The sequence below is a fragment of the Piliocolobus tephrosceles genome, chromosome 15 (assembly GCF_002776525.5).
Source record: "Piliocolobus tephrosceles isolate RC106 chromosome 15, ASM277652v3, whole genome shotgun sequence".
In the NCBI taxonomy this organism is placed as follows: Eukaryota; Metazoa; Chordata; class Mammalia; order Primates; family Cercopithecidae; genus Piliocolobus; species Piliocolobus tephrosceles.
Genome location: NC_045448.1, coordinates 26558501 through 26583276, shown reverse-complemented (window position 1 = coordinate 26583276; position 24776 = coordinate 26558501). Strand labels below are relative to the sequence as shown.

General features: G+C 52.7%; 1 protein-coding gene across 4 annotated transcripts in view; it reads left to right on the top strand.

Annotated features, from left to right (window-relative positions):
• OTOF (otoferlin) overlaps positions 1-24776 on the top strand; it is a 102473-nt gene that overhangs the window by 35262 nt on the left and 42435 nt on the right. For 3 of the 4 annotated variants that reach the window (XM_023230027.2, XM_023230026.2, XM_023230029.1), the window contains exons 4-8: positions 6025-6124; positions 8495-8676; positions 21311-21384; positions 22714-22840; positions 23328-23382. In XM_023230027.2, the coding sequence (XP_023085795.1) occupies positions 6025-6124; positions 8495-8676; positions 21311-21384; positions 22714-22840; positions 23328-23382 (538 nt within the window). Of the gene's footprint in view, positions 1-6024; positions 6125-8494; positions 8677-14462; positions 14508-21310; positions 21385-22713; positions 22841-23327; positions 23383-24776 lie in introns of all 4 variants that reach the window. The other variant, XM_023230028.1, reaches the window with a different exon arrangement.

Sequence of the window (24776 nt, the reverse complement as noted above, 5' to 3'; positions counted from 1 at the left end):
CATGGGTAGACAATGGTAGAGCCAGGGCTAGAATGCATGTCTGTTTCCTTGTCTTCCTAATCCAACTCCCAGAAACCAAAATATTTGAGCAGTGATGGTGGAAACTGAGGGCATGGAAGACATTGTTAAATAATTTACAATGAGGCCGGGCGCGGTGGCTCAAGCCTGTAATCCCAGCACTTTGGGAGGCCGAGACGGGCGGATCACGAGGTCAGGAGATCGAGACCATCCTGGCTAACCCGGTGAAACCCCGTCTCTACTAAAAAATACAAAAAATTAGCCGGGCGCGGTGGCAGGTGCCTGTAGTCCCAGCTACTCGGGAGGCTGAGGCAGGAGAATGGCGTAAACCCCGGGAGGTGGAGCTTGCAGTGAGCTGAGATCCGGCCACTGCACTCCAGCCCAGGCGACAGAGCGAGACTCATCTCAAAAAAATAAAAAAATAATAATAATAAAATAATTTACAATGAAAGCTGCCAGCCTAACCACTGAAATGCTGGAAACCCTTGAGCCCAACAGAAGACTGCTACAAACAAATCAGATGTATTTGGGAGATTGGGAAATTGACTACCATGCAGTGAATATGTTGAAAGTTCCAGCTTCTGTTAGGTGTTTTCGTTTTTGTTTTGTTCGGAGACGGAGTCTCACTCTGTCCCCCAGGCTGAAGTGCAGTGGTGTGATCTCGGCTCATTGCAATCTCTGCCTCCCTGGTTCAAGCAATTCTCTTGTCTCAGCCTCTCCAGTAGCTGGGACTACAGGTGCACGCCACCATGCCTAGCTAATTTTTGTATTTTTAGTAGAGACAGGGTTTTTTTGCCATGTTGGCCAGGCTGATCTCGAACTCCTGGCTTCAGGTGATCCACTTGCCTTGGCCTCCCAAAGTGCTGGTATTACAGGTGCCAGCCACCAAACCCAGCCTGTATTAGGTGTTCTTAAGTGCCAATAAGAAGGAAGACAGAAAGGGGGATAGTTCCTATCCTAGCTCTCCTCTTCTTCTTCCCTCCCTGCCCCCATCCAAGAGAAGGCAGGAAACCCCCAAGGGGAGGCCCAGACCTGATGGGAGAGGTTCAGCCATTTCTTTGGAAGCCTAGAGAATGCCTAGGGCACTGTTGGCTGCAGAGCTGCAATGGGAAAGAAGAGGTCCCCTTGTGGAGAGCACGGGCCCAGGCTGACACAGGTCAGCTTGTGGGGGTCAGAGTGGGAGAAAGGTGTTTGGAATGATGTGATACGCAAGTCTCCCCATCCTGGCATTTGCCTTGGCCAGGCCAGGGGAGCAATGAGGCCACTGCCCTCAACCCCCACATGGCCCAGCTCAGACCCCAGGCTCCTTCTCATGGGGTGGCTGAGTGAAGGGGGTCTTTGGGTCTGCACTGGGTTTAGCAATGAGCAAAGCCATGGCCACTGCTAGGGACAGTGCCTGGCACATAGCAGGTCCCTGATTATTTTGTGGAATAAAAGAATGGATAAATGCCCCCGTGGTGTTAGGAGGCAGAGGGTCTACAGGGTGGGAGAGCCTTTGAGAGGGAATCGGAGTGGCCCCTCTTCTCTGAAGGACTCAGGGAACTCAAGGGTAACACTCAGTATCACATGACTGATGCATTTGGGGAAACTGAGTTAAAGGAGGCATGGGGGAGCTGCCTGGGACAGTGGGGCCCAGCACGAGAAATAAGCCTGATCCCATCACTGCCGTCTCAGACAGAGGCATTTGTCCTAGAAACGGAGAGCAGCTTGGAAACTGGCCCCTCGCCCAGTGGTTCTAGAGGCTGCCAGGAGGCAGACATGGTATGAAGAAAGGAGGCATCCTAGGCAGAAACCAGGAGACCTCCAGGTCTGCTCAGCCCCATCTGGAACAAAGACCTGCGTCCAGGAATCTTGGGCTTCCCCATGGGAAAGAAATGTTGGGTTCAGAAGATTTTGTGCATCCAGCTCTGCCTGTCCGGGACCTCTGAGAGGCCATGGCCTGGTCTCCAGCCTCCTGCCTGCTGAGGATGCCAGGGGCCCTGAATAATTCAGGAGCCAGGAGAGCAGGAGAGGCCTTGCAGGGCCCAGGACACCTGACACGGGCTCCCAGGGGAAAGTGATGAATTATTGACAGGATTCTGGTGCCCAGGTGCCGCTCTATTGTGGTCAGTCTGTGGGCCCGTCTGGGCTGGAGGCCTCTTCCTGCCAGCTAATTATGTGGGGATCCTAGCGCTGCCCAGCCGCCCAGCCCCTCGTGGAGCCAATCAGTCTCCTGTGAGGGGCACCCTCTTTGCCATGGTGACCCGGATGGCCATGTAAGGCAAGCAGTCAGAGGACATGGAGTTAGCCTCAGCTCCTTTGCCTAACAGGCCCAGGGAAACTGAGGCCCAGAGAGGCCTCTTGTCCAGGGTCATACAGCAGGTTCAGGACAGTCAGGTCTTCACCCCAGGCCTCCTGACGCCCAGGCCAGCGCTCCTTCCCACAGAACACATGGCCTCACAACTCCATTCCCAGGGAAATGACTTGGCTGTCTAAGGGGCATTGAGCCCACCCTTCCTCAGTTGTCCTGGGCCCCACTCTCCCAGGCAGCTCCTCCATGCTGACCCATGCAGAGGATCAAGACCCTACTATGTGTGCAGCCAGGATGCACAAAGGGCAGCTTCGGCAAACTGGGTCGCCTCTGGGGTCACCACAAGGGCTAGAGCCAGGGGCTTCCTTACCTCTTCCTGTCCCAGCTTCTTCCCAGAGAATATCTACAGAGGATGGGCTGAGGGATGGCATCCTAGAAGCAGCGCCAGGGCCAGGGCCTTTGTTTTGAAGCTATTTTCATGGCAAGCACTGTGTTTTTGCTTAAATGGTATGTTACAGACCTGTAGAAAGAGCCAAGGTTTATAAAACTGCTTTTCTTTACACTTGACATAAGGCTGAGATAATATCAATTGTCCATGTCAAAGAATATAATTTTTACTTTTATTTGAGAGAGGTTGGGGGTGAACTGTTAGGAGTGAAAACCCCCCAAGTCACTCCTGGGAGTGTGGCAAATTGATTCCTTTAATCTTGCAAGCTCCTAGCGTCCCAGTCCCACTCTCCGGGACATAGACAAGCTCTTGCTGTGCAAGACTGAACAGAGCTTGAAGGGTGGGGGACAGCCTGGTTCTGCCCCTGAAGCCCATCCTGCAAAGGAGACCCGCGCTGGGTGGGCCCTCCAGATGGCCAGCCCTGCACATTATTAGGGAGGCAGGAAGGGCTGGTATTCGAGTGCCGGTGGTGTTAGGGGAATTTCACATCAGCAGTCTCCTCACCACTGTCTGCTGGAAGTCGGAGGGCTGGGAGAAGGAGCCCAAACCACACCACTGCCAGGGGGTGGAATCTCTCTTGGGTCCTGCTGAGTGAGCCTACATCTGTCTGACTCCAGAGCCCAGGCTCTTCACTGTCTACACTGCTTCCCTTTAGGGATGGAATTAGTCCACATGTGGACTGGGCTCAGACCAGGGTGTGAAGAGTGGGGGATTTGCCTGGAGGCCAGTCTCGCTCAGCACACTGTGTGATTAAAGCAGTGGCTGAATGGACTACCAGTGACAGCCCCATCACTGTCACCGCCATGGGAGTATCTATCAGAGGCTTGAAAGCATGTGTCAGGGAGGCTGTTTCAGGGATTCCTCCTGGAAGGGATGCTGGACAAAATCTCTCAGGTTCTTCCCAAGTCTAAGGTCTGAGACTCAGGCGGGTTAAGCCTAGAAGGCCCAAGACGCCTCTCTGAGCACTTGCAGGGGGAATAGCTCCACCCTGCCCCCTGCGGGTATCTTGTCACATTGCAGCACCTCCACGGATCCTGGGGAGCTGCCTCTGCTGTTCTTAGGTATCTAATTCTGGAGAAAGATGTGCCAGATCGCCCCACGCTCAACAGGTGCTCGATAGGTCCTAGGGGAATCAAGGCAGCTGAATAGCCATCCACAAAGGGTAACAGTAGAGCAGGGATTCTCAAAGTGTCTCCCCAGCCAGCAGCTTCAGCACCACCTGGAAACTTGTCAGAAATTCACATTCTCAGCCCCGCTCCCACCCACTGAATCAGAGCCCTGGGGGCGGGGCCAGTGGTGTGAACTGAAGTCCGGTGGACCCAGTTTGGTGACTTCACATCTGGAGCTTAAAGTTGGCCATGGCAGGAGTATTTATACCTCGGAAACCAGCAAAAGCTACAGATCAGCACCTCTCCTCTCCCACCAGTGACACATTTTCCAGCACATCCACAGAGGAGGATATCCCAGCCATGTGTGTTTTCACAAGCCCTCCAGGTGACTCTGTTCATGCTGAAGTTTGAGAACCACTGATTTAGAACAAAAAGAGGTGAGGCTGAAAAAAGATGAGAGTATTCTTTTGTGCCCATAGTCTACTGTTAGAATGTCTACATGGTATGGAAGCTAAAAGTCCTCTTCCCTCTTCATTTTATAAAGACCAAATTGAGACTCAGGGGCAGTGGCTCCAAGGCTCCTGGCCGCCAGCCCAGCTCTTCTGTCTCTGGGGCACTGCCTGAGCTGGGGAGAGGTGCATGCAGCTATGGAAGGCTTCCATGGGGCTGCTCTAAGAGCCCAGAAGCGCAGTTTGGCTTTAGAGTGAAGGAGGGGTGTGGTCAGTTTCACCCTCGGGCAGGTGGGGCGCGCTGGTGGATGGGGCTCTGAGCTCCAGAGGGGAGCATTTCATATCCATCCCTCATGGCTGCCCCTACCACTTCCTCCCCTCATAGAGATAGGAGGATTTTTTAAAAATCAGTGTTCACCCTCCATAGACCTCAAGGTGGTATAGACATCAAGCACATCTAAGTCAGAATTCATCTGATTCCTCACCTCACCCAGATCTGCCTTTAATTAGCTGTGTCCCTTACCCTTCCGTGGCCTCACCGTCTTCCTCTACAAATCTCAGGCAGCATCAGATGATGCCCAAGGTCCCTTCTAGCTCTCACACACCCTGGATGCTTCCCTCACCTTTGTGCCTTCAGCTAGATACGGTGTGTGTGCTCTTAACCACCCCATGTGGAAGCACCATGCGAGGACGTCTCTCTGAGTTCCCCGTTCTCTCCCAGAGCAGCAAATAGCCTTCTGACTGTGGGGTGCAATGGGGTTGAAGTCAACTCTGTCAGCATTTATTGGGCACCCACTGTTGTTCATTATTTCAGCCAGCAGATATTGAGATCTCTAGTGTGCTAGAAATGTCAAACAGAGGCTGGAATAGAAAGCACTACCCGTGCCCTGGAGAGGCTCGCAGTTTAGAGGCAGCACATGAATAACGACCAACCAGACTGCTTTGGAGTGCTGGCTGTGCTGGGGGCTCTGATAAGAACACTCGCAGATGATCTCACTCAGTCTTCCAACAACAACTCTGTGAAGTAGAGCTTATCAGCTCATCTTATGAGAAAACTGAGACTGAGAGAGTTTAAGGAAATTGCCCAGGAAGCAGGTAGCTCATTAGTCAGTGTCAGAGCTGGGTTCAGACCCCTGTCTCTTTGACGCCAGGACTGTGCTGTTAACCAAAGCATTGTACCGCCTCTCCCCTGCTGTGCAGATCCATGGGCTCTGCCATCATACAGGTTCCTGCCATCCAGGAACCTACAGGCTGCGGATGTGGAATGGATGAGTGAGCGCTGTTGGTGTGGGCTGGAAACCTCGATCATCATTAGGGAGGTAGAAGCCAGAGGAGCTACTTGTCCATCCAGGAACCTCAGGTCCTTCCCCAGCCTCCACCCTGAGCATCTGGAAACTTCTCTGCAAGGGCTCAGCTAAAGCTGGATTCCATGCACTCTTCCCCACATTCTGTAGACATCCCCTAAGGGTGCTCACTGCCCCTGGGAGCTCTGCCAAAGAAATGGGCCTCCCACAAACAACCATCCACAGTGGGACATGCTGCCCTGGCTGCAACCAGCCCTGGCTCCTAGGCCACCTTCTCCAGCCCAGCCCAGAGCTGCAGCAAGCCCACCTCAGTCCTTCCTAAGCAGTCACAGCTCTTGGGATATCAGTCTTGCTCCTCACCCTGGTCTGTTCCATGTAACCACCGTGCCCCCTCTGCCATCCCTAGGCTCATCGGGACCTTCCGTATGGTGCTGCAGAAGGTGGTAGAGGAGAGCCATGTGGAGGTGACTGACACGCTGATTGATGACAACAATGCTATCATCAAGGTGGGTGTGCCCCAGGAAGTTCCTGGACGTTCCCATATGGGGCCATCTGAGGGTCTGTTCTCCCTGCCCCACACATGGGGTGGTCTGGGGATGCCCCTCGTGCATGGTGAGGTGTGGTGGGAGGAGGAGACTCAGGTCAGACTCTGCTGGAACAGCTCAATCTGTGGTCATGGCTGGAGGCCCTGTGGCATGGCAGGGTCTACTGCCCCACAGGAAGCACCCCTGTCCTTCCTACGGTGAGAATGTACCAACTGGTCCTTCCATTTGGACCCAGCTCAGGAGTCACTAAAGAGGCTCCTCTCGTCATCCAAAGACCTTCACTCTGTGTATCTGGCTCCGGTCCTCCCTAGGAGGGCAGGGACCTCATTTCCTATTGTTTGTCACATCCCAGCACTTTTGCATGAGCACACATGCGCTAGTGACGCACAGTGCAGAGGCACCTGATACATATTCTAACAAAGAAGGAGGCAACCCTACCAAGACAGCCTGGCCCCAGGCTCTGCTTAGATTCTTCAGTCCTCTTGAGCTCAGTCGTGGCCACTCGTGGGCAGTTGGCATGATGGTGAGGAACAGGGACCGTGGGTATGAATCTTAGGTCGATCACTAACTGTGTGACTTGCACAAGCTACATATCACCTCAAAGTGAGCACAATTGTGGTATCCACCTCACAGGACTATTCTGAAGATTAAAGGAGAATACACATAAAGTACTTAGAACAGATATGCACAATAAATCTATAACATTGTTAGCTATTATTTCCTGACCTCAGTTTACCCATGTATAAAATGGGGCTGTGTCATGGTCCCCCAGTGGGGTCCTGTATAATATATGACCCTATGTAGTGGCCAGGAGAAACAGCCTCAGAAGCCAGGACTGCAGCCACAGGGAGCTAGAAAAGAAGGAACCCTCTTCTCCCATGAGCAGGGGTGGGCAGAGAGGGCTTCTTAAAGTTACTGGGGTCTCAGTCACCACAACAAGGAGAGAAGGGGTGCAGAACAAACTACGTATGGACACCCATGGGAAGGCGGGCTGGGAGGAGAACACAGAAACCTGGATAAAGAGTGTAGTGTAGGAAGTGAGATGAGAGAATTGGGGAGTGAGCAGGGATGGACAGACAGCACAGCCCACACCCTGGATTTTCAGAATCAGACTTAAGATGTCAGCGGAGGAAAGTACTTACAGATCTCCTAGCCCACTTGCCACCCATCTCCACTATCCATTGCTATGAATGGGAACAATGAAGTCCTGGATGGGGAATGGATTTGGCCACGGTCAGAACACTAGTCGACAGCAGGGCCAGCATGGACACCAAGGACTTCCAATGCCAGAGACCACCATTTTCCCTCAACAACATCCTTGGTTCCACCAAGAGGGTCACATTTGTTCCATGGAAAGGACATGGGGCTTAGAGTCAGTCAGCCTGGGCTCAGATCTTCCTAGCTGTGTGACTTAAAGCAAGTAACTTAACCTCCTGATATGCGAGGTAAGGTAGGTTGCAATGTTGAAAAGATCAAAGGAGTGGACATTAAAATTAAAGCATCTTAGCACAGTGAGGGTTCAGAAAATATGTTCACCTTTCCCTTCCTTGGGAAATCTAAGCCTGGGTGCTGGAGTGTCCAAGCACTGAGTGAGGGCCGCCTGTCTGGGGCACAGGCATAAGTTACCTCTAGACCAGCGAGGAAGGGTGATGCCTGGGCACTGGGGGAAAACTAGAGCTGCCAGAAAGTAATGGCCCCAGGACACAGAGCAGGAAGCCCAGTCATGATTCTCCATTGCTAAGCCTGAGCCTGGGTTGAGTGCTCTACTTTTCCCAGAGGGAAACCCTAGGGCAGCTCCCAAGATTCCCTCCCTCTCCAGGGCAGAAAGGGTGGGTGTGAGCCTGGGGCCTGCGCTCCTCTCCCAGAGGCCATTTTCAGCTCATCCTGTCACAATTCCAACAAGCCGATTTCTGGCAGGTCACGCTTCATGCCTGCAGGCAGCCCTTGTTCTGAGGAGAGGAGGTGGCCTGATCATGGGCATGCTAAACGACACTTTAGGTTATGGAGACAGTGGACTCTGGGGGTGAATCCAGGCTCACTTGTCCCGGGCAGGCCAGGCCCCTCCACCTGGAGCACCAGGGAGGAGTGGAGCCACCAGCAGCGGGACCTGGAGTCAGATCCCAATAAGCTGACCAGGTCTGCCCAAGTCAGCCTTTCAGAGCCTCTGTTTTCTCATCAGCAAAATAGGGTAGAGGGGATCATACCATCCTAACCTCCTCCAGTGAGGCAAGGGTGTGGAAGCGCTGTGGAAACACCACCAAGCAGCCATATATACGGGGTGGACATAGCTGTCGCCATCCCAGCTGCTCACCACCACCACCCTCCCTTCAGACCAGCCTGTGCGTGGAAGTCCGGTATCAGGCCACCGACGGCACAGTGGGCTCCTGGGATGATGGCCACTTCCTGGGAGATGAGTCTCTTCAAGAGGAAGAGAAGGACAGCCAAGAGACGGATGGACTGCTCCCAGGCTCCCGGCCCAGCTCCCGACCCCCCGGAGAGAAGAGCTTCCGGAGGTAACAGGCAGGGCCCCTCTGGCTGCCCACTGCTCCCAAGACACGGGGAAGAGGCCTGGGGCCTAGTCCCCTTGACAGGCCTCTCTAGGCCTAGCTGGGCTCAGAGTGCAGGGCTGAGCTTCTGGAGAGACATCTAAGAGGTGGGAAGATGTTTCTATAGTCCCCCACCCAGTCGTCCACCCCCGAGTTCACTGGGCAGGGAACAGGGAACTCAGATCAAACTGCAAGGCCAAGGCCTCCCCAAAGGCCCTGAGGGAGGTGGAGCTCTAACACAGGGATGGGGCTAGATCTCCTGCCTTTCTCAGAGACGGGGAGATGAGGATAGGAGGGGCCCTGGCCTCTCTGGTTCAAGACCCAGCAGTGTCCACCAGACGCCAGGAGCCTGACCTCCACCCTGGCACAGTGAGGAGGCCCAAGACAGGGCAACTCTTCCTGCCAGAGTGAAGCCAAAGATCCTGGCTGGACCCTGGCCTTTCTTCCTCTTGAGAAGGGAGGGCACCTGGGAAGACCAGAGTCCAGGGTCATGCCCTGCCTGGCTCTGTGTTGCTACACCACCCCAGGAGGTTGCCTTCGTGGCTGCTAAGGGCTCCCAGGACATTGTTTCCCATGGATCTGACCAACAGGTTTGGAGCGTCCCTGGGTCCTTCAGGACGTCCTGCCACCCATAGACCACAGGAAGCTGGGTCCAGGCCAGCTCATTCCATGTGCACTATTTTTACAAAACAGAAAACGCAATTGTATTACTATTAGAGACCAAGGGGAAAGAATCTGGGCTAGCCCAGTAAGACGTTGTCCATGGGTTCCTAGGTCACTAGGAATGGCTTGTTAAATGCCAGTAAGTCAAGGGTGCATCTAAAGGACCAGGGTGTGTTTTGGGAAGGGACCCTCCATGCCACTGGAAACATATCCCTATAAGCTCCTTCCACGCTTTCCTTTCCAAGTAAAGTTTACTCAGTCCCTCTGCTGAAGAAAACATAGGTTCTAAATTAGTGTAATTGAACTGACAGACTTTTAAGGGACAAATATGTTTTCTCCTTTGCACTTGAATGAGTTCACACTCCCTTAAGCACCCCCTCACACACACATGCCTGAGTACACATGTGTGCACATACACATACACACACAGACACACACAAGCTGCAGAAACCCTGGGAGCCAGATGAGTAATAGTAACAAGGTCAAAGTGACCAGGCCTGCAACAAATATGGCGGGACTGTCTACACCAGGCCAGCCACGGGCAGGGGGCAGCCGCAGGCTAGCCTGGAGCCTATCCCCTTAGACTCCTGGCTTTTTAGCAGAAGAACCAGGCCTGAGTCCCAGCTCTGCTTCTTACTAGTCATGTGACCCTTGGCAAGTCTCTGACCCTCTCTCCTCACCTGCAAAATGGGACGTAGCAATGAAACCCCCTGCCCTGCTGCTGGGAGAGCGGGAGGGATCACGGAGGAACGGACAGCAATGGAGGTGCTGAGTGCTGCCTGTGTCCAGGCTGGTGACAGGCAAACAGGTTTCTCGTAGCACAATGCAAAGAGTCAGGAATTGGGTTGGAAATTGTGAGAAGAGGAGCAGTGCCTGGATGGGGAGTGAAGGGATGCTGACCCAGTGGGCACCACTGGGTCCTCCTTGTCTGTCTCCATTCAGGAAAGAGGTTGGCAGGGCTGGTCCAGAAACTGTGGCTGAGCTCTAAGAAAGAGCTTCCAGATAACAAGATCGGAAGACACATGAGGGCCATCAGTCACTGGGAAAGGAATGCTGGCCCCACGGGAGAGCTAAGGCCCATTAAGTCTCATCTCGACTGTGCCGCTCACTGGCTGAGTGACACTGGGCATGTCACTAGCCCCTGTGGGTCAGTAACAGGAATGGGTTCAGCAGGTTAAATCTGGCTCCCCTCCAACTCTGACATCCTGAGGGACCCAGGGATGCTCCAGACCTGTGGGTCACATCCATGGGAAACAATGGGAGCCCTTAGCAGCCACGAGGGCAACCTCCCTGGGGTGGCGTAGCAACACAGTGCCAGTTTCTCGCTCGGTCCTACAAGGGTGGGCCAGGGTGCTGATGGGGGCTTTGGAGAGCTTAGACCCCCAGAGAGCCCTGGGCGTCAGGAATCTGGAGATAAGAGGGCTCCCCCGACCCCTTCCTCACAGCCTGGTGGCTTCCCCACCTTTCCCCATCTTCGTGTGGCCCCTCCCAGGGTAGCAGCAAGAAACAGGAGCAAAAGGAGGGGCTTCAACCCCAGGACTGGGAATTGGGAGAGGGTGACAGCCGAAGCCAGGCACCCCCACCCTGCATTGCAGGGGCCGTGTGCAGGTGCAGTTTCCCTGCTGCCACTGGAGCTGCCAGCCCAGGTCTAAGAGCACCTTGGGGACAGACATTCTTGCTACACCTTCTCCCACCAGGCCTAGCCATGCAGCCAGCGGGCCTGGTTGTGGAAAAGAGGGGTTGAGAAAAATTCTAGAGATAGGCCATTTGCTGGTGAGGAAAAGGTGGAGCAGGTTCAATGACTTGGGGTTTTCCTGTAGCTTAATCTTGGCTACCCATATGGGGCCAGTGAGTTCTGGGTCAAGGAGTGCTGAGGTGAGGAGGGGGACCTGGAAGCTGGCCCCACAGCCCTAGATGTTGCATCTCATCCTTGTCACATAGTGTGGGTGCTGGGAGGAAGCCAGAGAGCTCTCCAGAAGCGACTTGGCCAACCTTTTATCAGAAAAACAACTACTCCCTAAAGAAGACAGCACAAGGGAAGGGGTGTCTGTGCCTCACCTCGGACCTCATCAGGAGCCCAGGCAGGCTTCCCCTGCATCTGCTCCCTGCCCTCTGTCCTCTCCTGGGAAGGCCAATCCTCTTATAGATCAGGGTATTCAATATTCACAGTGCCCTCTTGTTCCTGCTTCAGGCACAATGAGCAAGAGGAAAACCCCGTTGCCGGCAAGCAGCAGTGTCTCACCAGCCATCTTGACCCCCAGGGTCTGGCGTGGGGATCGGCTGGTCCCTGGCTGATGGGGTGAAATGAAGGCTTGCTAGGGGCTGCGGGGAGGTAGAGTGAGTGGGCAGGAAACAGTCTCAGCCCAGGCAGGCCCCGGGCAGCTGGGATGGAACTTCCATGGATGGAGGGGAGGTTGATGCCGGGAGATCCTCTGGGCACTCCACACCTCTCCTTTCAGGGCCTGGGCCCACCCCCCAGGCCTGCCCTGCCTGGCCTGCTTCTCTGGGACTTCACCCACGTTCATTCTGTCTTCATTCTGGGGGTCAGATGGTTCCAAGCAGGGGCACTGTGGACCTCAGGCCTTAGCTGCTGTGACACTCACTCCTAAGACCCTAAGAACCTGCCATGAAGTTACCCCATTCCTCCTCAGGGAATCAGTATGGGAGCTCTGCCTGAGTAACCACCAATCCCACTGCCCACTGACCCTCTGCCCCGACAGTTCCACCTCCCCTAGGCCCTGGTCAGCCACATGCCCTCTGAGCCACTCTGTTCACTTCTCTAGTTCCTGCCACCAAGCCAGGGGACCCTGATTTCTGCCAGCTGTTTGCACTATGCCCCCAGGAATGTGCCAGGAAGCTGTGCTGTGTGACAGAGCACAGGCTCCACTCACAGCTCTGCTATTGGGAATCCTCCTCCCCATTTGTAAGACGGGGCTCGCGGATGCCTCACAAGAGTGTCAGGATTGAGTGACGTGCACCTGCGAGCCACGCACCCCTGTGCCTGGCAGGCGGCAGGTGCTAAGTCAGTGTTCACTTCCTTCCTCTTCACTGACTTCATGTTACCCTGATGTCAACTTCTACCCTGAGCAGCACCTGACCCTCTGGCTCAGGCACTGTCCAAGCACGTTCTCAGCTCTAGCTCCCCAACCTATACCAAGGGCTCTGCAGAAGCTGCCCACACAGGAGCCTCACTGGCCCAGGGGCAGGGGTAGGGAGCTCACTCACTCGGTGTTCCCCTCGCCTCCCCAGGCTCCCAGTATTGCAGAGATGGAATGAATCTCTAACCTCATGGGCACTCCACTCTCAGCAGCACAAAATCGGTGTTTCAGACCTTTGCATGGCAGCATATGCCTGCCCTAGTCTCTGGAGAGAAAGTGACTTCGGCCCTGGCCACACTCACATGCACACATGTGTGTACCAAAGTGCCCATGTTTGCACACACTCACATGCACTGCATGACACCAGGGAGGACTCCGGATTCTGGGCTCTGCTGCTGCTGCTGTCTTTAGGAGTCACATCTTAGAGAGGACAAAGAAAGAAATCCCAGCTTTAGTCTTGCAGCGAAACTGTAGAGACCTGAGCCTTTCCTCCTGAGTCCCTGTATTCTGCGACTCTCTCCTCTTCTCATTTTCTCCACCTGGCCTGGCTCTCCTGCCCTCCATGACTCCCACCTCCTTCTGCTACCCAAACCCTCTTCTGCTGGTCTCCTCTCTGCTGGCTCTCATCTGGGAGGAGTTTGGGGCAGGAGACACTTTCTTATTCTCGTTATTGATCATTCTTCCACTCCAGTGGAGACCTGCAGAAGTCAGACACCTTCCTCCTACGCTGGGGCCAAAGGGCAGTGGGGCACGTGTGCATGGTGGGATTCTGAGACAGAGGGGCACGGGGTGGGCATGCAGAAGCGTGTGCATGTGGGGTCAGTACACTCAGCCTCACCCAAAGAGTGTTTTTTAATCAGTTCCCACGACCTCTAGAGAGCTAGAAAATCCTCTGCTGCCTCCCTTCTGCAGGCTGAGCCCCAGAGTTCCAGTAGCTCCCAAGGCCACTCAAAGGAGCCAGGGCAGCCGGGCAGCCGGGCAGCTGGGCAGCTGGGATGCTGTGCTTGAGACACAGTCCTCCTCCTCTGCTGTGAGCTCTTCTCCGCTTAGTAGTCTCAGCTGATCTGGGCAGCCAGAGGCCTGGCTGATGCTAACGCCTTGGAATTATAGACTGACCTGCTTGCCTAACATAAAGGTTAGCTGGCCAGTGCCGGACTGCAGCTATGCTGTGTCCAGGCCTTCAGGTCTTGAGCCGTCGGGGTATGGAGTCAAGTCTACCTGGGCAAGGCCTGTGCCAGAACAGGGTGTGAGGAGAAGAATAATTTGCTAATTGTTATTCACTTTCTTGTCTTCATCCTCATTGCCACAGCATTGGGAAAGCATTGAGAGAACATTCCAGAAAAGTTTTCTGGAAGCCTCCCTAAAGTGAGATAGGAGCACCGTTTTCCCCTGCTCTGAACCCTGGAGTGGTAGCTCTCTTCCTGCCTCACCTACACCCCTAGAAGGCCCCCCATCCACCAGGGTTCACTCCGTAGCAGGACCCCCAGCCCTGCCTCCTCACCCTCACAGAGCAGGCTTAGCCCACTGTTCCCCTAGAGGCCCCCAGAGCCTGGGAGCTCCCACCCCATTGGAGGGGAGCAGGGGAGCCAGTGGGCAGAGGAGCAGGGTGGCCCAGACCCAGAGGGTAGCCAGGCTCATCTAACCCTGTGTTCCCTCAGGAAGCTGTGACCCACATTGTGAAATAATCAGAGCCTGGTGGGGGAGATGAGCTGAGGCCCTGAGGTATCAGAGCTTGGGGTTGGAATAGTGGCCACCCAAGCCCAGCACTGTGGGCCCCTCCCCTCTCCCCCAAGACAGAACCCAAGGCCATGGGACCCCCTACCCTGCAGACCTAGGCCTGCTACCGTGAGAAGCTGTGGGGTGAGAGGTCTGTGGGACAAGGAGGCCCCTGGGGAGCATGCAGGTCCATGGGGCTGGGGCTGAGGCCAATGTCTCTGGTCCACAGCCCCTCACACGTATCCCCTTGTCTCCTCATTTCTTCCCCCTACTCAGCAAAGGCAGAGAGAAGACCAAGGGAGGCAGAGATGGCGAGCACAAGTAGGTGTCCCAGGCCAGGGCAGATGGGGTAGTATCTCTGCGGAAGCAGAGACCTCCTCCCCACAGGCTGCAGAGGGTGGGACGGGCTTGGCTGAGAGGGCTCAGGAGTGGGCTGTCGTGGTGGAGTTGGTACGGGGTATGCAGGCCCAGGGAGGCCTTTTCACCTGACCATGGGGGTGAGGGATGAGGAGGGGTTAGGGTGGGGGTGGAAGGTGTCCAGGCCTTCTGGTCTCCACTCTGGGCTCTCAGGGGTGACCGTCCTCCTCCCCGAGTCTTGTTCCTCCTCCACTGTTCAGCCCCCATCCTGTGGCCTTTGGGCTTCCCTGGGAGGGAGGGGACAGCTACAGGCAAAGGGGAGAGGGGCATGAGGACCTCAGGGACCCCTCTCCCAACAGGGGCTAGGCAGGACCAGGCAGCTAGAGGCATAAGGAGGAGGAGCTCTGGGTATGCTTTGTGGCTGCAGGTCATGGGTGGAGCTGGAGACCTCCAGAAAGCTAAGGAGAGGCCACCATTTGGGCGGCCCTCTCTATCTTCATCTCCCCAAAAGGCTTCCTGGAAAAATGAGGTCAGGGTGCTGTCTGGAGAGGACAGGCGAAGGGTCCTGCAGGTGGGAAGGGCCAGTCACAAGGGTCTGGAAAGATTCAAAGGCTGGGGCTTGTGAGTGGGTCTCGTAGGCACCCCTAGAAGCACACTGACATCTGGAGGACTCTAGCAACAAGGGATCTCACAAGGGCAGGGGGAGCCAAGGCGGACCACACTGGACAAGGCCTCTAGTCAACACCTGCTCTTACAGATGACAAATCTGAGTCTCAGAACAGGGGCAGAGCTGGAACCAGAACACAGAGAAACTGACTTCTGACCCAGAGCTCACCATAGACCCAGGAAGTTTAGAGCACTTGACTGTACTCTAAATTTAATCTAATTCTCCAAACACACTAATGAGAGCTGAAAAGCCAGGATTTTTATCTTCCAGATGAGGAACCTGAACCCCAGAGATCTTAAGATATTTGCTCAAAACTATAGCCTCAATACATTAAGAATTAGTTCATCTGAAGATATCATGGAAATATCAGGATTGTGTGTTGAGGGGTCTGAACTGATCAACACTGGTGTGGGCCTGGAGTATCTGCTGGCATTAAGATCCTGAGGAACTCACAGCCTCATTCATTGCTTCAAAAAAAGTATGAGTTCTAACTCACATTCGTTATGCACAAGCAAAAGCAATGATGATGCAGTGTTAACTCTGTAGTGATGGAGGAAATGGCACCGTGTAGGAAGAGCTCCAGCCCAGAGACCTGAAGGATGGAGGAGTCTGCCAGGTTCCCAGTAAGGGAAGAAGCCTGGGCAGAGCATGTGTCAAGGCTCAGAGCCAGGGAACTGAATCCAGGGCAGCTGGAGATGATGGGGAATGCTGAACTGGGGAGTCCTCTTAGGGAGTCCTCAAGGCTTTGGGTTTCTCCATAGATGCTTGGATGTAAAGGGTATATGAATGAGATACGAGCAGCCTGTCCATCCCCAGGTTCTCTGCCTGAGAACAGAGGTGCTCTAAGGCCCTTCTTGATGCCCAGCTCCCCAGTCTGTCCCAGGCCAGACCCTAGGGACACAGACTGGTCTGATCCCTTTGACTGGCTACAGTTGGAGTAAGAGGTGCCTCACAGTGCCAGCACATAGTAGGTCCACAAAAATACTGGTTCCCTAGCCTTTCTCCATCCTAATTTCTTACCATCTCTAATTAACACATGAGATAAAGTAAACTGGCATATAGTATTATTATTATTATTATGTGTAGAGCAATAAGACTATTGAAAGAATAGGAAAATGAGATTTCTAAGAAGAGATTGAATGAATTTAAACTCTTTAGCCTGGAGGAGAGAAAGCTGTGGGAACAGATTTCAATCTCTGAAATGTTAATGTGTGGCAAAGCTCGTTGGTATCTATCTCCACTGAGAAGAGATAAATGGAAATAGATTTAAGTTGAAGTAGAGAAACAAGATTCAACCCACAAAATAACTCATATTGTGTGACATTCTGGGATAGACTGGTTTGGGGAGATGGGAAATCACCCATCATCTTCCATGATGCTGCTTGCTTGAGCCTTGCAAAGGGCTGGGCCACCAGCAAGAACTGAAGAAACAGCTTCCCTGACAATCCTGCGGTCAGGACAAGGGTGTGTGGGCACCCCAAGCCTTCTGGTACAACATGGGCATGTATGCAAAGGGGCCAGTTTGGAGACAGGGTGGTTCTTGTGTAAAGGATCAGCCTATCCTGCCAACCTATGGGAAGCTCTTCAAAAACTGAAATTTAACCCACTTTCAAAGACACCTGTAAAGACTGAAATTTTGAAATTCCATGTCTTGGAGCATGGACAATTTTTAAAATAAACCCATTTAGGGGTGCTTGATTGACATGCTCTCAGGTTTTGAAAACTGGGCTATTTGAGCAATGCAAAGAAGGACCACAGACGCTATTTCTCATAGATAGGAGTCTTTATCCTGATTGATTACCTGAGGCCTGAGCTAATGAGCCTAGAAGTTCCAGTTGAAGCCAGTCATGTGGCAGAAGCCCTTGGCAGTGAATGGACTCAACTTGCAGCTTATTTAGGGTCAGGTCTCTATTAACTTTCAGAATAACCCAGAGATCTGAATTAATGAAACACTCGGGTCACTAAATTTAGTTTGGTGAATGTTCCCAAGTCATTATAAATACTAAGCTCTTCCTAGAACCCTGTGTGCACCACACAGCCAAGCAACAGACTTCTAAATCTGGGCCATAAAATGAGTGGAGAAATCATCATATTTATAGTTTACAAGTGAACTAATTTTAGCATTTTTCCTCTAGAGAAAGATACCAGTCTAGATTGTAGGTACACTTCATTCTGACCATGGTGAATGCAGCCACAGGAAACTCAAACGGATTCTAAATCCTCAGAGGGTCCTGGGATACTGGCCTCCCCTTGGCTCTCGCTTCTCAAGCTTTAATGCGCCCAAGAATAAGGAGCCATTTGGTTGTAAAGTGAGTTTTCACTGAGTTGCTTATTGGCTTGTTTTCTTTGTCTGTTTCTCGCCATATCCTATTTTTGGTAATTGTAGAACTCAACTAGACCAAATGCAGAATTTTGTTTTGAAAACAATAAAACACCAGGACAACAGACACCTCATCAGCAAATTAGATTTTTTGAAATCTAAGTGTTTCAGACAAATAGATTATCTTCAAAATTCTCTGATTAAGTTGGCATTTATTTCAAAACTCTCCTTTACAGTTTGCCAAGAGAAGCAGGCATACTGCTTTCCAGGAACTGGTGCTACAATCAGGCAGAAAAGACCTTTTCCATAGTGAACTTCTGATGTGTTACTGATCAGAAAATTACAAAGGGCAGTGGCAGTGATGACATCGTGCTGTACTGATCACAATTCAGATTCACTGAAGAGCGAGTCTAGGACAATCAGAGGTACAGAGCCTGTAGTAAGAATTCTGGAAATTACATCCTTCACTACACATTTCTGCATTTTTAACAAAGGGACAAAGACAATATCCTTTTCAGATATTCCCAGGCACACAGGAGTGCTACCAGTACTACCACTTCAGAAGGCTAAAATTTTGCAGGGTTGGAAGGGAGAGATTTCTCCTTTGAATTGCTTCAAAGTGTAGTAGAAATGGTTGGACAAGTGTAGTTTTTGTTTGTGTGTTTGTTTGAGACAGAGTCTCACTCCGTCACCCAGGCTGGAGTGGAGTGGCGCGATCTTGGCTCACTGCAACCTCCGCCTCCTGGGTTCAAGCGATTCTCCTGCCTCAGCCTCCCCAGTAACTGGGATTACAGGCATGCACCACCACGCCCAGCTAATTTTAGTAGAGACAGGGTTTCACCAAGTTGACCAGGCTAGTCTCGAACTCCTGACTTCAAGTGATCCACCTGCCTCGGCCTCCCAAAGTGCTGGGATTATAGGTGTGAGCCACCGCACCGGACCAGGACAAGTAGAGTTTTTTAAAGCCTCAATCATTTCTTTCAAATCTGTTGGTGTTAAGGATTAAAGTGACCTTCAAATTCAAGGGCCATAAGTGCCCCAGAGATGCCTCAGGTCCTTTTCCACCCGGGTGAGTCCATGGGACCAGCCTCTGAAAGCCACCATTTCCTGCTACCTTGCACTCCCCCTGGGCCTCAGGCAGCAGGGCCAGATCCCATCCCAGCAGGCTGGGCAGCCGGCTTCTCCAGGCAGGGCCTGCTTCTGACCTGCCATCTCAGAGCACTTCCCCTCTGGGGAAGTGGGGAAGGGGAAGGGGAGAGGGAAGTCTGTGGCTGGAGCAGGCTAAAATGGCAAAGGGTAACTATGTAGGTCACACATGGGGAAGGGCCGGGGACTCCAAGAATAACACAGCCCAGGAATGGCCAAGAAGTAATGGTACAAAGTCAAACGCTGAGCCCTGCAGGAGACTCCTGGGTAATTCAGGAGAGACACAGTTGAGCAGCAAGCCTGGGCAGAAAGGAATCCCAAGCCCTGAGACAGGAAGTGACCCGCGAGAGGCCCACAGAAACCACACTTCCGAGGCTGGGCCTCGGGCAGGGGTCAGGACAGCCAGCACTCCTGCCCTTGGGGCCACCAGGTAGGGAGAAATCCCACAGGATGCTTCAGGGCAAGCCAGCCAGGGTGGTCCTTTCTTCACCATCACACGATTATTTCTGGTGGTTCATTGTTCTGTTCAATGTTATGTCACCAGCAATTTAACATGGACAGCTGCCCCTTCCCAAATGTGTGGGTGTTCAGGTTCTTTTTGAATGAGCCCCTTCTTTGTAAACATGGGTATGATCTGTGAGATGCCACAGATGACAGCATCCTGATCTGTAAACTCTGCCGGCACACAGACCATACCTGTACCTACGGGTGCCAGCTCTGGGGCCTTTTAACTAAAATCCCAAATGGTCAGGATGGGATGGGATTCATGCCCACAGAAGAGTGCAGTCCTACGGCATCGAGGCAAAGGACCCGAGATGCAGTGAAAATATTGCTGGCCTAGAACACAGGAGCTTTCTGTTTCAATCCCAGTTCTGCCACTCACCACGTGACCTTGTGATTATTTTCACCTCTTGAGCCTCAGTCTTTTTATTGGTTGAATGAGGAGAAGCATGTGGCCCTCAGAGGATTGCCAGGAAGATGAGATGAGCAGACATCTGCAGACATTGCAGACATCTGGAAAGGCTTTTGGCCCTCTGTAGTCTGCTTTTGGCCATTGTGTGTGTGTGTGTGTGGGTGTAACTCACCTCCCCCCATCAGAAGGGAGGAAACTTTTAAAAATAATTCCAAAGGCATCAGCTTTGATTTTAGAGCCTCTTTCTTTCCCTTTCTTCCCATTGTCGTATTGCAGACGGTATGCTACTGAAGAGTGCAGACACTTCTTCCATTCCTTTTTAGGAATTCAAGAACATGCTAATGTTCCCTAGATTGTGAGCTGCTGCCACGTGAAAAGGGTGATTCTCAATTGCTCCCTCACTGGGATATGAACATGCTTTGTCTTGAATATGAACAGTAAAGAAAGGCCCTGGGGTTGGGATAGGGCCAGGTTTGGGGAATAAGATTGGCTTCACCATCCTGAGGAGAGAGGCTTGAGGTTTCTAGGTCATCTGCCTGAGGACAGAAAGATTTTCCCCTATCTCCCATTGCCCAGCATAAAGAACAAGGATCTAGGGTCTTAGAAACCATAGTCAAGCCCCCACAGGGAGATGTGTGACCCAAAAAGGGTGGACTCTGCTGTAAGTGAGCTCTAGGTTGGAGCCTGCACCTGGCCCCACCTGGGCCTACAGGATGATGGGGCCACACCCAGGAGGAGGGAGAATGGGAAGTGGAGGGAGTCAGGTATCCACTCATGCAATATGGATGGGGTAATGGAACACTGCACTTTACCCCCTGCTGATCCTGCTCCTGGTGCTTCCTGGCGCCAGGAACCACAAGCTCGGCTGCAGGGACATCACTGAAGGGCAGTGAGGACCCCTGCCCCTTTCCCTCAGTCCTCCAGACTGCAAGGCCCTTCACCTGGGGCACAAAGCCACAGCAAGCCAGAGGAAGAGGTAGGAACTATGGAGCCTGCCATAAGTTCCTGGGGTTGGGGGAAAGGGGAATTTGGCAGTGAGAGGGGACAGGTAGAAGGGGCAAAAGCCAAGACCGAAGATAGATGGGAAAGGGCCTATCTCCCCCTTTTTCATGGGGACCAAGGAACATCCCAGAACACGGAAAGGTTGGAGAAAGACAAGTCAGGCTTTGAGCACCGAGGCCATCTGAGAACTGAACAGCTCGTATCAACCACATCGCCCATCTCCTCACCGGCCTCTGTCCCTGAGTCCTCTCTGGTCCCTGCCCCGCTGTTCGGATGCTCTGTCTCCTCCTCGGGCTTTCTCTCCAACCAGCTGAGCCAGGGAAGATGAGGGTGGGGACACTGGCAGGGCTCGGAGCTCTGAGGAGACTAGACTGAGGGGCTGGGATCAGACTGAAAAGTCCAGGACCCAGAGGAGCTCCAGTTAAAATGGCTCTTCCCGGCTCAAGGCCACGTTCCTTGCTTGCTGGGGACCCCATCCCTCTCCTCCGTGTGTGAAAGGATGGCAAAGGGGGAAGTGGAGGGATCTCTCTCTGCCCTCATTCCCCCTCATGGCTCCCAATTTGGGAAGACAGATCCCGACCTATTTCAGGACCAGTAGGTGAGGGGCCGGGTCCATCTCCCTTCTCTGGTATGTTCTCTCATGTTTCGCTCTTCTGTGTTTGTGTGTTTTCCTCCACGCGTCCCTCTCCCTGCACCTCATTCTGGCGGCCCCCTCACAGAGCCGGGAGGAGCGTGTTCTCCGCCATGAAGCTCGGCAAAAACCGGTCCCACAAGGAGGAGACCCAAAGACCAGGTAGGACAGGCGCCGCGTCCCCCAGTCAGTCCCGCGCCTCTGCCAAAAGGTCCTCCTGGGATTGGTCGTCCAGAGCCATCTGGGAGGGGCATAGGCTCTCATTGGCTGGCCCAGGGCCAGGCCCCGCCCAGTGAGGCGAGGCCCTGTAGGAAGGGGCCGCCCTGGGGCCGAGAGAGGGAAACGGGCCGCGCCCTCTATCGGCGGGGCCTGGTTGCAAAGCTCCTCCCGCCCTCGTTGCTCCTGGTTCTTTCTTCTTCACACAGAAGCCCAGAGTTTTAATTAGAGCAGAGAATATCCATCAAGAAACGCTGTTTGGCCAACTCCCTATTTCTGGGGGGAAACCGGCGTCCCACTAGTGCAGGGTTGGCGGCAGGCCTCGCCAGCGCGCTCTCATCAGGCTGCAGCCTGGCCTTAGGGGAGGTCCTGGGGGCGCTGGAGGGCGCGGCAGGGCCGAGCCTGGGAGGCTGGAGCAGCAGGTGGCACTGGGCCCTCTCAGAGCAGCGGCTGGAGAGGGGAAGACAGGCAGGGAGGCCTGGAGGAAGACAAGGGGAGAAATGGAGAGGACACGGGAGCTGGGAGGGGGCCGTCTTCTCCATCACGGGCCCACCATCGGGGCTCCCGGCTGCCCTCCCCCAGCATCCCCTCTGTGGCCCAATGGCCCTCAGGCTCTCTCCCCCACCCTCTTGCCCCCATGCCAATACCAGCCGTGCCCTTCACCTTCTTAAATGGAGAGAGTACAGCTGCTGGCTGAGGACCAAACCCAGTATCCTTGTGTGGCTTTTCGGAATCTACATGTCTGCATCTCATTAGATGAATACCAGTACATTCGGTTATGAATTCCATCAGCTATTTGATATGGATAAGTTACTTCCTAAGCCTTCGTTTCCGTACCTGTGACATGAGAATAACGCCCATCTTGGCAGGGCACAGCTCTAAGGACTAGAGATACTCATGTAAAGTCCTGGTGTTGTGCCTGGAACAGAGTATCCACCCAATAAATGGTAGCTATTTATTGAGAGGTGCAGAAGTATGGATTCTTTATTCCCTACCTTCATCCACAAGGGATATTAAGTGCCTAAGTAAGTACAATGCAATAAAAGAGCATTCAATTAAAATAAAAAGGCAAGACCAGACATAATATCCGTTCAAATCCAAGATCGGGATTAGGTAGAAAAACATTGCAGTTATTCAGGCCATAACATTCTAAGCAGTAGCAACTAAGTAAACCTCGAATTTAACTTTCAGCTTTCTGGATGCCAGAGTAAAAGGAGAAACAGTCACTATCTCACCATCAGTCAGCCCACCTAACCAGTCTTTCATCTTCCCCAGATGAACCAGCAGTGCTGGAGATGGAAGACCTTGACCATCTGGCCATTCGGCTAGGGGATGGACTGGATCCCGACTCGGTGTCTCTAGCCTCAGTCACAGCTCTCACCACTAATGTCTCCAACAAGCGGTGAGTGGATGGGAGCCCCACAACCCCAACTGCCCCCACCCTGTCAGGCAGGACCTTGCTATGGTTGAAATTTGGGTAGGGAAGGATCAGGGCCCATGGAAGGCTTCTTCCTAACCTAACCTTACCCTTTTCTGCTTTTTCTTGGGTATTTCTCTCACTGCTTTCCCCGCAAAAGCAGAGCACAGCAGCTGCAGGCCTTTTCTCAGGTCTTTGAATACCTCCCAGCCCAAGGAAGCCACAGACCTGCCCACCCCATATTTGAACCTATTGACCCCATGTCTGTCTCCCTGTTACTTCTGCCTTTGATTAGTTCTCTGTGTTGAGGCCTCTGAAGGCAACTAATCCCCACTATTCTTGGCAGTGCTTGAGTGTTTAAAGACCATGATTCTGTCCCTCTGCCCACTCCCAGGTCTAACCACTGCCCATGCCCTCCTCCCCCACAAGCAGTCCCCATACACCAGGCCTGATGATACATTCTGTTCCTCAGATCTAAGCCAGACATTAAGATGGAGCCAAGTGCTGGGCGGCCCATGGATTACCAGGTAGGTGGGCACCCGAAGGCTTCATGTCTTTCAGACTCTGCTTTAGTGGGGGATTATAGCTGGATGTGCATTATCCACTATATTGAGGCATGGATCCAGGGGTCATAGAGAACCACAAGCTGAATATAAGTTTCCAAAGTAAGCTTGTTCCTGGGAGGCATTCCTAGAAATACCATCAGTAGAGAGATACAAACCCAAAGAAAAGCTTGAGAACTCTGCCTATGCTAATCAAAGCCCTTCCAGTATTTCATGTTCAGCATTGGACTTCATAAAGCAAGAAGCACCTAGAAAAACCATAAAGAGACCAAGGAGAACTACAAGGAAAGTATTCAAACCGTTAAAATAAGGGCCTTTGAAGAAAGTTTTCCTGAAATGATTTTTAAATTGTTGTTTTGTATTATTTGATTGCTGGAAGTAATGTCGATTCTGGTTATCTCTGGATGGTGAGAATGTGAGTGATTTTTGGTTCTTCTTTTTGCTTCTCTGTATTTTGTGAGATTAACACAACTTTTTTATTTGTGTGCTTCTAAGACTAGAGACAAAAGACTGAGACAAAGAGAGGTTGACAGCTAGCTGTAAGAATGTGAATGTGGCCAACGGTGCAGGCAGGACAGGTGATGAACATGTCTGGTGGCTGCTGGGACACCGTCTCTCAGGAAAGGCCCAGGGACCCTCCATTGCTTCAGACCCTCCCTTGGAGGCTAACAAGACTCAGCTATAAATCAGAAAACTGCTGGGCATTCCTAGCATTGAGTGAGAATGCTGGCTGCTCAGAGGGGACAGGGCTTGCAAGAAATCTCACCTGGCTGCCACTGCACTTCTGTCCTGGATATGTTCTGTCTGGGTATCAGCACCAGGCCCCAGAATCTGAATGAGCCCCGTCTACCAGGGCAGAGCTTTATCTTTGATACCTAGTTCCCAGACCCCATGCACACCAACCCTTCTTTACAAAGAACCCCACCTCCTCTCATTCAGGTGATGAAGGAAAGGATAAGATGGCACTTTTCTATGTAGAAGATACATCTGGCCATGTTTTCTCCAGAATATACCTCATCTCCCTTCATCTTTGTTTTAGTTAGTTTCCACCTACTCAGCACCTGTCTTCCTAGGTGCCTGAAAAACAGCCACAGGCAATGTCAAGTGGACCTGCCCCTATGGTTTTAAACAACTTTAAGCCATTGGGTTCCTTGGAGGTTTGAGAATTCGGGCCCCCTCACCTCTGCCAAAACCCAAAACACAAAGTGTCCTGAGACTTCCGAAGGCTTTTCCAAGGGATTAGGTTCAGGGTTTTGTTTCTCTGTGTGCCAAGAACAGAAAATTTCCAAAGAACAAAGACCCCAACTCAGACATGATGTCACTGGCCTGAGAGGTAAGAGCACATCAAAACTACAGTC